The sequence below is a fragment of the Antechinus flavipes genome, chromosome 3, assembly GCF_016432865.1.
Source record: "Antechinus flavipes isolate AdamAnt ecotype Samford, QLD, Australia chromosome 3, AdamAnt_v2, whole genome shotgun sequence".
In the NCBI taxonomy this organism is placed as follows: Eukaryota; Metazoa; Chordata; class Mammalia; order Dasyuromorphia; family Dasyuridae; genus Antechinus; species Antechinus flavipes.
The window spans coordinates 539092384-539106316 of NC_067400.1; the positions used below are offsets into that span (position 1 = coordinate 539092384).

General features: G+C 33.8%; 1 protein-coding gene across 2 annotated transcripts in view; it reads left to right on the forward strand.

Moving 5' to 3' along the window:
* Positions 1 to 13933, forward strand: part of LRRC63 (leucine rich repeat containing 63) — a 76360-nt gene that overhangs the window by 45138 nt on the left and 17289 nt on the right. Inside the window, exon 10 of one of the 2 annotated variants that reach the window (XM_051987307.1) lies at positions 8033 to 8596. The exons of the other annotated variant lie outside the window; for it this stretch is intronic. Coding sequence (XP_051843267.1) covers positions 8033 to 8207 — 175 coding nt within the window. The 3' untranslated portion in view covers positions 8208 to 8596. Of the gene's footprint in view, positions 1 to 8032; positions 8597 to 13933 lie in introns of those variants that run through there. 2 annotated transcript variants of the gene reach the window in all.

The following is a 13933-nucleotide window of genomic DNA, read 5'->3' on the forward strand; positions in this document are numbered from 1 at the left end:
TCTGATTCTAACTGTATCTCCTTGGAACTTGGCTTCTTGAAGTATTTTTTTTCTTTCATTTGGAATGTCTGGATTTTGACTATAATGTTCCTAGGAATTTTCCTTTTGAGATTTCTTTCAGGTGGTGACCAGGATTTTTTTTTTTTTTATTTTCACTTTCCCCCATCCTCTCCCTGCTCCACTTAGATTCTAAAAGTAAAATAATTTTGTTTAAACATTTCTTTGGATATAGTACCAAGATTTTTTTTCTTTTAATCATGGATTTCTGTTAACCCAATGAGTCTTATTTTTTTTCTTCTCAATTTGTTGTTCAAGTCAGTTGTTTTTGCTGTGAGGTACCTTACATTATCTTCTATTTTTTCAGTTTCTAATTTTGTTCTGATACTTCTTGTCTCACAGTGTCATTGTTGTTTCTTTTTTGTCTCTTCTAATTTTCAAGGAATTCAAAACAAGGCATTGTACCTCTTATTTTAAACTGTTATTTTGCTTTCTAGTCCTTTCGTCTATAACTTAAATCTCTTCCCATTTTTTCCTCTAACACTAGGATTTCCCTTATAAGAACATGTCATATTCCCCCTTTCTAAGTCTTGCCACATCTCCCAGAAGTTCTAGCTTTTCGTGCCTAAGATATGTTTTTTTGTTGAGGCTTCGTTTACAGATCTTAAAGCCATTCTCTTCTTTCAGGTTTGTGTCTTGAGTATTCTGTTACTATTACAGTAGGATTCTTTTGTTTGTTTGGTCTACTTTCTGACTCAAGACTTTTAGAGTCAGGTTTTGCTCGATTTTTGGGGAAAGATCTGAACTGGTGGTCTTGTTGCTTTCATAGAATATTGAGCGTTAATTTATTCCAAGCTCTCAGAGAAATCTTAGGTGGAGTCTTCCTTTCAATGCTCCCATAGTGGTATTATCCATAGTGAAGTATGATCCTATTATCCCCAGTCCCATCCCACCCCACCCCCATCTGAGATCTGCAACTACCTGACTTGGACTTCAGTCTGAGCAACAGTAGATTTTTTTATAATGAGTTACTGTTAACCATCTGGGAAGCTCTGCTGATTCAAAGGTCCTGTTTATGGTCATAATAATATCTCCAAACTGCTTGTTGTTATTTGCCCTTTATTCTCAAAGATGACCATGATGGCTGGGACATGAGAGGTAATGACTGGACATGCAAGCAAGTTGAACTTAACTGAGAGGACAGATGTTTTATATCTCTCACAGCAAAATGGCAAAGATGACAAAGGATGGTAGTTGTTAATCCTGGAAGGACTGGGGAAAGACAGACACATAAAACTGTATGCTGTTGGTTGAGTTATTAATTGTCCCACCAATTTATATTAAGAAGTAATTAAATTTTTTACACCCTTTGGTCCCAGAGATCCCACTGCTGGCATCCACACTAAGATGTCCAATGAGAGAAAAAAAGTCCCATATACTTCATAACATTTATGGTATTATTTTTTATAGTAACAAAGAAAAAGAATGAAGGAAGGAAGGAAGCAAACACTATATGTGAGGCACTTGTGTTAAATGCTATACAAATATTAATTTATTTGATCATCACAATACCCTTGAGAGGTAGATACTATTATTATCCCTATTTTATAGTTGAGGAAACTGAAGCAATGGTTAAGTGATATGTCCTGTCCAGAGTCACATAACTAGTAAGTTGGAGGCCAGCTTAGAACTCAAATTTTCCTCACTGTAGGCTTAGCACTCTATCTACTGTGTCACTTAACTGCCTCTAGAAAGCAGTAGATATCCACTAATTGGGAAATGGTTAAACAAGTTTTATATAAACATATCATATTGTAAGAAACAATGAATATGAATAATAGAGAAATGTGGGAAGATTTAAATAAAGAAATTGAAATAGGCAAGTAAAAGGAATACACTGACTACGGCAATGTATATGGAAAGAACAAAACAATAAAACTGAATGCTATATAATTACATATATTTTTTCTTTTTAAAATTTCCTTATTAAATTTCCTGGTCATTAAAAAAAGAATAGAAAAAAAAAACAGAAAAGGAAAATAAAATAAAATAAAACAGAGCATTGTCATGTGTCCAGCAGAACATTAGGGAGGCTTCAAAATACATAACAATAAATTTCCAGTTCAAGAAAGGATATATAATAATAGAAATTATATTCACAAATGTCTTTTCTTTGATTCCTTGTAGCTTGTTCACTTGTTCTCTGCTGCATACTTTTTTTAACTTTATTTTTCCCCCTTTTCATTTCCTGTCCCCCTACTTTCCCCATAGAGACTATAGTTAAGCACAGATATATTTAATAGATACACACACATATATAACTATATATACTCAAACACACACACATATGCACGTGTGCACGCACACACACACATATATACTATCCTTGATAATTCTTCTATTTTAATTCTGCTCTTTAACTTGTCTTGCTATTACTAATCTTTTAAAATTTTTTTTCTTTTTTTATTATAGCTTTTTATTCAGAAGATATATGCATGGGTAATTTTTCAGCATTGACAATTGCAAAAACCTTTTTTCCAATTTTTCCCTTCCTTCCCCTCACCCCCTCCCCCAGATGATAGGTTGACCAATACATGTTAAACATGTTAAAACATAAGTTAAATACAATATATGTATAAATACAATATGTCCATACAGTTATTTTGCTGTACAAAAAGAACTGGACTTTGAAATAGTGTACAATTAAACTGTGAAGGAAATCAAAAATGCAGGTGGACAAAAATAGAGGGATTGGGAATTCTATGTAGTGGTTCATAGTCATCTCCCAGAGTTCTTTTGCTGGTTGTAGCTGGTTCAATTCATTACTGCTCTATTGGAGCTGATTTGGTTCATCTCATCACCAAAGAGAGTCGCGCCTGTCAGAATTGATCATCATATAGTATTGTTGTTGAGATATATAATGATCTCCTGGTCCTGCTCATTTCATTCAGCATCAGTTATGTAAGTCTCTTCAGACCTTTCTGAAATCCGCCTGCTGGTCATTTCTTATAGAACATTAATATTCCATCATATTCATATGCCATAACTTACTCAGCCATTCTCCAAATGATGGGTATCCACTCAGTTTCCAGTTTCTGGCCACTACAAACAGGGCTGCCACAAACATTCTTGCACATTCAGATCCCTTTCCCTTCTTTAGTATCTCTTTGGCGTATAAGCCCAGTGGAACACTGTTGAATCAAAGGGTATGCACAGTTTGATAACTTTTTGAGCATAGTTCCAAATTGCTCTCCAGAATGGCTGGATGTGTTCACAATTCCACCAACAATGTATTAGTGTCCCAGTTTTCCCACATCCCCTCCAATATTCCGCATTATCTTTCCCTAACATTCTAGCCAATCTGACAGGTGTGTAGTGGTATCTTAGAGTTGTCTTAATTTGCATTTCTCTGATTAATAATGTCTTGGAGCATCTTTTCATATGGCTAGAAATAGTTTCAATTTCTTCATCTGAGAATTGTCTGTTCATATCCTTTGACCATTTATCAATTGGAGAATGGCTTGATTTCTTAGAAATTAGAGTCAATTCTCTATATATTTTGAAAATGAGCCTTTATCAGAACCTTTGACTGTAAAAATGTTCTCCCAGTTTATTGCTTCCCTTCTAATCTTGTCTGCATTAGTTTTATTTGTACAAAAACCTTTCAATTTGATATAATCAAAATTTGCTATTTTGTGATCAATAATCTCTAGTTTTTCTTTGGTCATAAATTCCTTCCTCTTCCACAGTATTCTTCTAATTTGCTATTACTAATCTTTTCCCACCCATAGATCCCTCCCTTGTCTTCTTCCCTCACCCTTTTCATCCCCCACCACCCATCCATCCTTTCCACCCTTATTTCTTTATAGATTTTGGAGAATGCTTTATCCTTCAAGGTATATATGTAAGGTGGCCTATTTAATCCATTTCTAATGTAAGTAGATATTCAAGACTATGAGCTTTCTCTCCCCCCTCTAATGTTTCTATGTTTATTCTTCCTCTGCACCTCATTTGTATAAATCTTTTTTTTTTGAGCTACTCAATTACTGATGTCAAATCGTAAACATAGGGTACATGTTTTCATGTAAAAAACAATTTGTCCATGTTCCTTGAAATTAATTTTGGATATTGGCTCTTATATGTTAAATTTTCTATTGATCTTGGGTTTGGTTGAAAGTCCTGAAAATCTGCCAGTTTGCTGAATGTCTTTTTTTCATTCACTATAATGGATGATTTTGTTGGATATGACATTTTTGATCATAGTCTTTTTTCTTTTTTGGTCACTGGTACATATGATTCCAGGATCTGCAGTCTTTATGGATGTTGATAAAACTTGTACAGTTTTAATTGTTGTTCCAATATATTTGAATTTTTTTTCTTGTTTCTTGTAAAAATTTCTCTTTGACCTGGGGGTTTTGAAAATTGGCAGTAATAATCCTATATGTTTCCCACAAAGAATCTTTTTGAGGTGATGATCAGTGGATTTTTTTTTTATTTCTACTTTCTCCTCATATTCTATCATTCTAGGACAATTTTCAAATGTTTATTGAATTAAATTGCTTTTTCTTCCTCACACTTTCCTCCCACATGCCTACACTAAGAAAGAAAGAAAACACCACTACCACCTCATGTAGCAAACAATTATAATCAAGTAAAGAAATCCCTATATTGGCCATGTCAAAAGAATAAAAGTTTTAATCTGCACTTCAAATACACATTTCCTGACACCCTGTTTTCCCATAAATCCCCTGGAATTATAGTTTGTCCTTGTATAATTCATAGGTATTTAAGACTTTTAAAGTTGATTTTCTTCATAACATATTGTTGGATGAATAGTTTTTTCTGGTTCTACTTTTACTTTATTTTGCATCAGTTCATAGAAGCCTTCTCAGGTTTCTCTGAAACTATCCCCTTCCTCACTTTTTATAGCATGATAAAATTATATCACATTCATGTACTATAACATGTTCAGTCATTTCCTAGTTGATGAGCACATTCTCAGTCACCAATTCTTTGCATCATAAAAATTGTATAAATAGTTCCCCCTTTCTTTGATCTCTCTGGAATATAGACCTATTAGTAATAGTGCTGAATCAAACGTTACACAGTTTAATAATTTTAGAGGTTTATTTCCAAATTGTTTTCCACAATGTTTGGACCAGTTCATAGATTTACCTATAGTATTAGAGGACCTATTTTCCCATAGTTGTCCTCGCATTTGTAATTTTCCTTTTTTTTGATGACTTTGCCAATCTGATAAGGTAGAATCTCAAAGCTTATTTAACTATTTCTCTGATTATTAGTGAATAATAACTATTAATTATTACTATTATTTTTCAAATAGCTATTAAAATTTGGATTTCTCCCTTTGAAAATTCTTTATTCTAATCCTTTGACCATTTATCAATGGGGGGAGGTGGCTCTTACTCTTATAACTTTGAATCAGTTATATATTCTATAAATGAAATTTTATCAAAGAGATTTACTGCAAAGATTTTCCCCCACCCCTTTTACCTTCTTATTTTCTGATTTTAGCCACATTAGTAATCAAAAATGTTTATTTTGTCTTTTGTGATTTTCTCATTCTCTTTTGTTTATGAATTTTTCTTTTTATATTAAATCAGACAAGTAATTGCTTCTAATTTGTTTATAGTTTCACCCTATATATGTTTTGATCTATGGTGTAAAATATTGTGCCTAATTTCTTTCAATCTATTTTCCAGTTTTCCCAAAATTTTTTGTAATAGTGTGTTCTTACCTCAAAGACTATGATCTTTGGGTTTATTAAACTCTAGGGCACTGTTATTAATTACTTCTTTATGTAATGTATTTAATATCTTCCACTAATGAACATTTTTTTCTTAACCAATTTAACCAATCAAGTGTATTGACTAAGTTTGCCCTCAAAAGAAGAGATATGAGAATATACTCCCCTACCTTTTTTTGCAGAGTAGGAGGTTATGTGTATTGAACATCATTTTCATTTTAAAATTCCTTTGACATGTTGGTTAGTTTTGCTGAAATGCTTCTCCCTCACCCTTCTTTCTTTTTTTTTTTTAATTCTTTGTTATAAGGTGTGCCTTTTTGGATAGAGAAAGGATATATTTGAAAATGATTATAATATAAAAACAGGAAAACAAATGAAAAATTTAAAGTATAAATTATTGGTTTTTTGTAAATGTGCATAGCTTTAATGCCAGAAAATTCTATTCTCTATGTCTCATACTTATGTATTTTGTAAAGAACAAAATTATATACATGACAATGAAGACTCCAATCATCCTGGATGATTAGCAGAGAAGAGCCACAAATTTCAAAGGCAGGAAGAGGGTAAAATTTCTAAAACACATAAATTCCTGGTTTCTGCTTTATTTTGTTAGTGCTGCTGTGTTTTGCACATTTTGAGTTCTTATTAAGATGTGGAAAGTCTCTTAATGTTTCCATTGAGATAAGCAAGAACATAAATTCATAGGCTTAAAAGCAATTATTTTTTCTCCTGAGTTTACTTACAGCATTAGTTCCTTTCTTTTCTTTATTCCCCTAAAATCTTGCCAAATCTTCAAATCTAACCTAACCAACGTATGCCTTAACACCTGTATCAATGTCTCTAAAGTCATTTTACTTCAGATTGATAGCAAGAATCAGATAGATAGCAAGAATCATCTTCTTTGATCAAGAACCAAAGAATTGTAAGAAACTTCTGAGAGACAACTCATTCATTATTTTCATGTACCTTTCCTGAGTTAGAAGTCCATAATAATTACAATTCATTCATATCAAATCTTTAATCAATTATATGCTTTAAGACTCATCATCAGTTAGCACTACCACTTTTTCCTCTTCTGTCTACTTAACTTTCCATATTTTCTATTACACATCCCCTTGAGGTGTCCATTCAAATCAAGCCTATCTGTTTGTCCCTGCACATCGTATTACAAGATCTCCCTTAGGAAGGGTCAATGGTCTAAAATGTGTCATCTTTGGCATGTTAATTGAATTTAATAGTTGTAAACCCATAGAATTACAGTTTGCAATAATACTGGTGATGTCAAAGTTGATGACTTTGATATTCAGTATAGTGGTTTTGTTTCCTGAATGTGAAATACTTATTCTGGATATCACTCCTTTAGAAATTAATCACATGCTGCTTTATGACTTCTTCATTATTGCTGTTTTAAATTGTTACTTAATTTTAACTCTCTTTTCTATTCATGTGCACATAGGTGGCTCAGTAGATAGAGCACTGGCTTTGAATTAGGAAGACCTGAGTTCAAATCCAACCTCAGACATTTATTAGCTATGTGACTCTGAGCAAGTCACTTACGCTCTGTCTGTCTCAGTTTTCTCAGCTGTAAAACGGGGATAATAATAGTAATGTATACCTTCCAGGGTTATCATAAGGCACAAATAAGACTATATTGTAAAGCTTTTTGCAAGCTTTAGTCTATAATTGCAAATACTTCTTTTTGTTATTACTATTATTGTTATTATTTCACTGAGGTCAAGGACCATATCTTTTGTTTCTTTGTATTGTCTAGGGCCACATTATTGGAATACCAAATGTATGCTTGCCAAAAAGATTACTTTATGGAGAATTCACACAGGGTAGGCACTCACAAGATGGTCAGAAAAAGTGATTTAAGGATACTCTCAAGGTCTCTTAACAACTTTAAAATCAATTGTATGACATGGGAGACATTGGTATAGTACTTCCCAGCATGGTGTGCTCTTATCAGAAAAGGTGCTGTGCTTTATGAGCAAAGCAGAATTAAATTATCTCAAAAGAAATGTGAAATGTACACAGTTAGAGAAGCCACCCTAAATATTCATAGGGACTATTTGTGTCCAAACTGTGAAAGAGAATTCTGAGGTCATAATGGTCTGATCATCATAGTTGGACACACTGTATCTCTAATATAACTGATGTCATTTTGGTCTTTGAGAACAAAGGACAACACCCACCATTATCTATGGTACTTAAGAGCATCCTATGTAGTAAACATTCAATAAATAAATTTTTCCCCCTCTATTTCAGCTCTAATTTGTGTGAATACTGCCGGGGCCCTTTGTATGGTAAAGGACTTCGTCTCATTCGATCCTTCGATGTTTTTAATAATTCACTTATTCCCATCTTGCTTAAAGTCTGCTCTTCAAAATGCTTTACGCATGCAGAAAATGATCCAAATATCTTGACTCTTTTGACCAGATGATATTAAAGTCATGGCTTCATTAAGAAAACTGTAGTTCTACCGCCAAGTCAGGAAATTTTGCAATCTACAAGTTCTATTAACAGCTCTTAGAGAATCTAACTTTGGTGAAGTTGCTATAATACAAAACACAGACATCTTCACCTGAATCTTCTGTTAATCCAGGAGTTTTTCTCAAATGTATTACTAATAGCAATGACTGGCTTTTTCTCAAAGAAGAATCTGTAAGGGGCTACTGGAAAATATGAAGTCAAGGACAATTTTTTTTCATTATGTGTTCTACATAATAAAAATGTATTATAATCTCTACAATAAACATTTTTCTGCATTTAACCTTTTTACCTATAATCTGCTTCTAAGTTAATAAAAAAGTATGCGAAAATGAAACATGATTTATGCTCATTATAGTTTATTTATTTATTTGTGCTCATTATAGATTCAGGCATCTGAATCTGTGATCTCATCATTTTTAACTAATGTTACAGTATTAATGTCTAAAACATGGGTCTGTCCAATACCATCTACTTACTTAATAAACTTTATGTTTAGCTTTCTTTTTGTTTTTGTTTTTAAAAATAATTATATGTATATGCATATAGCAAATGGTAAAGGATAAAACCAAATGTATATTTACAGTTCTTTATGCTTAAAAATATGTTCCAATGTACAATATGTCCATAAAGCTTTTTTCCTTCCATTCTGTTACTTTATTTTTGTATTTACTTTATTTTTGTATTTCTGCATAATGTATATGCATTTTTCTATTTACATAGTTATAATTAGTATGTGTGGTATTCTTTTGGTTATGCTTTCTATTATGTATTAATATTCCTTTATATTGACATCTATACATATATTGATATTCTAGATAATTGTCATTAATCAAGATTTATTCTTTGTTATATAATATAAGATAGTATTTTGATAAGGATAAATATAAGGACTAGATCCATAGTTTCATTGGTATGGGAATTCAGTGTAAGGGATCTCAAGAAAACCTAGATTCTAATCCTGCATCTAATGGGTACTGGCTACAGGACCCCTAAAAAGTGTTTTGATATAACATAAAACTGAAAGATTTATTATGGCATAGAATCAAAATTGCAACTAAGGTGGGTCAACATGAATTCTGTCTTAAAGTCCCAATTTGGATGCCATTCATATCACTTAATGTCCTTCAGAACTAGAAACAAGAGAATTTAGTGCTTAGTTAGCAAAAATAATATTTTTAAAGGAATAAATCAACTGTGGTAAGTTCCTTTCAATCTTCTCCTCTTTCCCTCCATTCTAGACTTGTCAGAAGCCCACCCCTAACAATTACAGGCAGGAGAGAAAGAGAGAGAGAGACGGAGAAAGAGAGAGAAACAGGGATAGAGACAGAGACAGAGAGAGAGAGAGAGACAAAAGATACAGACACAGAGTGACAGAGACAGACTGAGACAGAGACAGAGACAATGTGTGTGTGTGAGAGAGAGAGAGATCGATGAATGAATAGATAGATAGAGATAGATAGAGATAGATGATAGATAGATAGACCATTTATTAAGTGTTAATTGCTAGGACAAAAATACAGCAAAACCATACTCTCACTAAAAGAGCTTAATTCTAATGGGAAAGACAATACCTAAAGGGGAGCTAGAGGAAAGAGGGAACAGATCATCAGGAAGTGGATTTGTTCTATGATAGACAAAATAAAAGGTCATCTGTAGAAACTGGATTCTACTCCTTGTGTTGTGGTCTTATCTTCTATGGTTCCACACTTAGCTGTAGTTCTTGGGTGGGATATTGTTCTGTTCTTTCAGAAAGAGCTGGGACCTCTGTACCTAAGCTAGCAAAAGCCTTCTTTGTTCTTCTCCCTGGGAGCCTATATTGATTCCCACTGTGGCACAAGCATCACATCCAGTAGTCTTGGTACTAGCCTTGGTCAACAGTTCATGCTTCCAAAGAACACTATAGGAGGGGATTTCCTTATTGTTAAAGCACAATGTTTAGGCTTTTGCTCTCTTTGTTAAAGGCAGAAAGTCCTGCCAATGAGGGTATGACTGATAAAAGTCCTAGTACCAATCAATGAACATTAAACATCTACTATGTGCTAGATGCTATACTAAACATTGGGATGCAAAAAGAGGGGGAAGACAATCTCTGCCCACAAGGAGCCCATAATCAAATGGGGAAGAAAATATGCAAACAAATGTGTGCGCATATATATATGTGTGTGTATATATATATATATACACACACATATATATTTATATAATAAATGGGAGGTAATGCTCCTGGAGGCAGTTTGAGACTTTATTCAGTAGGAAAGTAAAAGGATTATTCTTGGTTTTAGGAAAATTTAGTGGCTGACTGGAGGAGGGATTGGAGTGGGGAGAGACTTGAGTGCAGATCTACCAGCAGCCGACTGCAATAATCCAGGAATGAGGTGATTAGGGCCTGCACTAGAATGGTGGAAGTGTCAGAAGAAGGGGGTATATTCAAGAGACATTACAAAAGGGAAATTGACAGGTCTTGACAGATTGGAGTTGGGGAGAGGGATTCGGGGAGAGGGGAAGAAATAATGAGGAATCCAGATAATGAATAATTCTTTGTGAGCTTGAGTGACTGGGAGAATGCTCTCTACAATCATAGGGACGTGGGGGGGTGCTTTAGGAGGGAAATTATGTTTGGGACATAGGGAGTTTAAGATGGACTACATAAGTCAAAGTATAGGGAAAAAGGCGTTTCCTATCAATGAGGCTTCAGGTTCAAACTCTTTGGTGAAGGTCAGAAATACCATACATGGAGGTATGGCTGCCAACAATCCTAGCCCCAGCCCAGGCTAGAGACTTAAGGATCTAGAAGGAAAGATCTTCTCTAACACTGAAAGAAGAAATTCAATGACTCAGCCCCTGTTTTCTCTGGAGAACAACGAAGATGACCCCATGGCTGCCTATTTCAGCTTGTCCACAAAAAATGCAACTGTCAGGAGGTCTAGTTTCAGCTTTGATTAACTCTTGAGCTAACGGGAGGTACTAATGGTCCAGGCTTAACCTATTCCCCTCTGAGGTTCAGTAGGATTTAGCAGAAAATGACGACTCCAAAGAAGCTTTATTAGTAGTCTATAGACAATACTAGCAGAGGCCAGTGGTGGATGTGAACAAGGTCCAGAAGCAGCAAAACCCATAGAATGGAATAGAGAAGGAGAAAGAAGGCAAATAACTTGGGGGAAGGGAGTCAGAGTATTGCGGAAAGGTTCCACTCAGAGTATTAGGCAACACCAGTGGGATAAAAGGCCTAATCTCCAAAGCATTAACCGATAGTAGGGGATAATTGCATGTACATTCAAAGGAATGGCAGATTGCTCCATTGACAAAGATTTGACTGATGTTTTTATAAATATTTTCAAGAACATTTCCCCATTTATCTGCAAGTGGTAAGGGCTTTTCTCCCAGCACATGGTAAGCAAAAACCAACTCAGTATTCTGATCTTGGGCATCTTAGAAAGGGAAGCTTATCTTCCAGGGAAGGGTAAGCAAAAGCCTAACCAATATTCTGTGCCATCTCATCAAGCCTTTACATCAAGAAACAGGGTAAGGGGATGGTCTATTAATTTACACAGAGGAAAAAACCAAGGCTTTGGAAGAGGAATGAGAGAGCCAGTTAGTTTCCATGGCAAATTAAAACCATGTTACAAATCAGAATTACAAAATAGAACCAATTTCACTTTAGGGTCTCAGTTCTGAATCTTTCCATCTCCCAAGTAAGGCACTCCCAGCAAACTAGTGACCCATTTAAGCTTGGTCTTTTTGCTTCTGAAAAATTTTCCAGGTGTAGGACTGAATCCTCTTGGTAAAAACCCTCACCTTATTTTATGGTGACACTACAGTTCACTTGCAAAATCTTTGTCTCTTTAGGCTAAGTCATACCAAGTTAATGGCCAGTTCTTCAATAATTACCAAACAGTTCTAGGATATAGGGTTTCCCAATTTTTTCTCTTGAATTGGTTCATACAAATGAGTATGAGAGTTCATACAAATAGAAGTTACAGGATCAATTAATGCCTTGTGGACATGTTCAATGTCTTTACTATGTTTATTGTTAGCTCAGTAGCTTACCTGGCTTTTCATAAGAAAATAAGCTACTTAGAATCTCTTTACATTCTACATAAGCAATTAAAATTTTACACACTATGAGATGTAAAATGATTCACTCAAATTAAAAAGATCACCCTTTACAAAGTATAAATGCAATTTGAGTGAGATTGAATTTTTACTTTACAAAAGATGAACCTAGTACATAAAATGATAAAAATCTACAATTGACAGAAAATATAATGTCTCTTACTAGAGGGAGGGAGAGAATTCAGGACTTAATTTTTTTTAAGGATTGAAAAAATCTTAAAGGAAAAAAATATGAGGATGACATCTACATTAGTAACTGCAAGTACTGGATATGGATTGTATTTCACTAATCAAAGTCCATCAGAGTACTATATTTAAAAACTTCATAAGCTACTACCATGGGAGAAAAGAATTTCTAGTCATCAGAATGGATAAAGCCTTTGCCCTCATGTCTTCTCTCTCTCCTTCACTACCATTATTGCTACAAACTTGAAAGCTTTTCTTAGGCACTTTGTACATGTGTAAAGTGAGAGAGCAATCCCAGTTTGGAAATTGTTTTTGTAACAACTAAATTTTCTATATCTACTTATTATATATATTTTCTAAAAGCTAAAAAAAAGGAAATCTGTTACTTGTCCAAATAATAAGACATTGCCTTATGGTATGGTTAGAAGCTTTTTATGGAAGGTTATGCAATCATAAGTCACTTTGACATCAACTGAGATTTAAGATGTTTTGTGGGGTATACAGAAGTAACTATGTGACAGAATGGATACATTTGGTACTTGGAGTAAGGAAGACTAGAGTTTAAATATCTTGAATTCTGAGCCAAACTTAAATATCTTGAATTTTGAGCCTTATTATCTATTTTGTATCTGCCCATGACAGTTATGCCAAAGAATAAATTCCGTAGTCCACAAATGCAACTTCTGTCATAATTGAGCAATATAAACTTTTCATCCACTTTGTGTTTCCATTATGCATAGCTAGAATGATCTCCTTATACATGTCAATGTATAGAATGTATAGAAATACTTGTTTTATTCCACAAATTGAAAAAATTAAATTTAAAAAGATATATGGTACTTTGGGACTTGATGTAATCAATAATATCCATGAACAATAAATAGAATAAAAAAATTCAAGAAAAAGGAACCCTATTCAAGTGTACAAAAGATTTAGCAGTTTTGTTATGGTCATATGAACAGATGCTCTAAATCACTATTGATTAAAGAAATGCAAATTAAAACAACTCTCGGGTCCTATAGAGGGCCAGTATTGAATAAAGTCCAATTGAATAAAGTATTGAATAAATAATACCTGGACCACAGGAAAGAATCTGGTCCAGGTATTATTTGAGACCTGTTCTCTGTAAGGGCTAATCTGTTCAAAGCATTGGTTCACCATCTCCCTAACAATGAATGAAAGACATTCTCTAGACAAATTTAGGATAATCTTGATGAAAAATGGATATGACAGGAACAGGGCATCACAATTATGCTATTTATAATTGTGTCTTGATAAATACATTGCTATGATAATTTCTGCTATTTACAACTGTTTCGATAAATACTTTGGTATTGATAAACTTCACAACTATTTATAATTCTGTTGGTATTGATA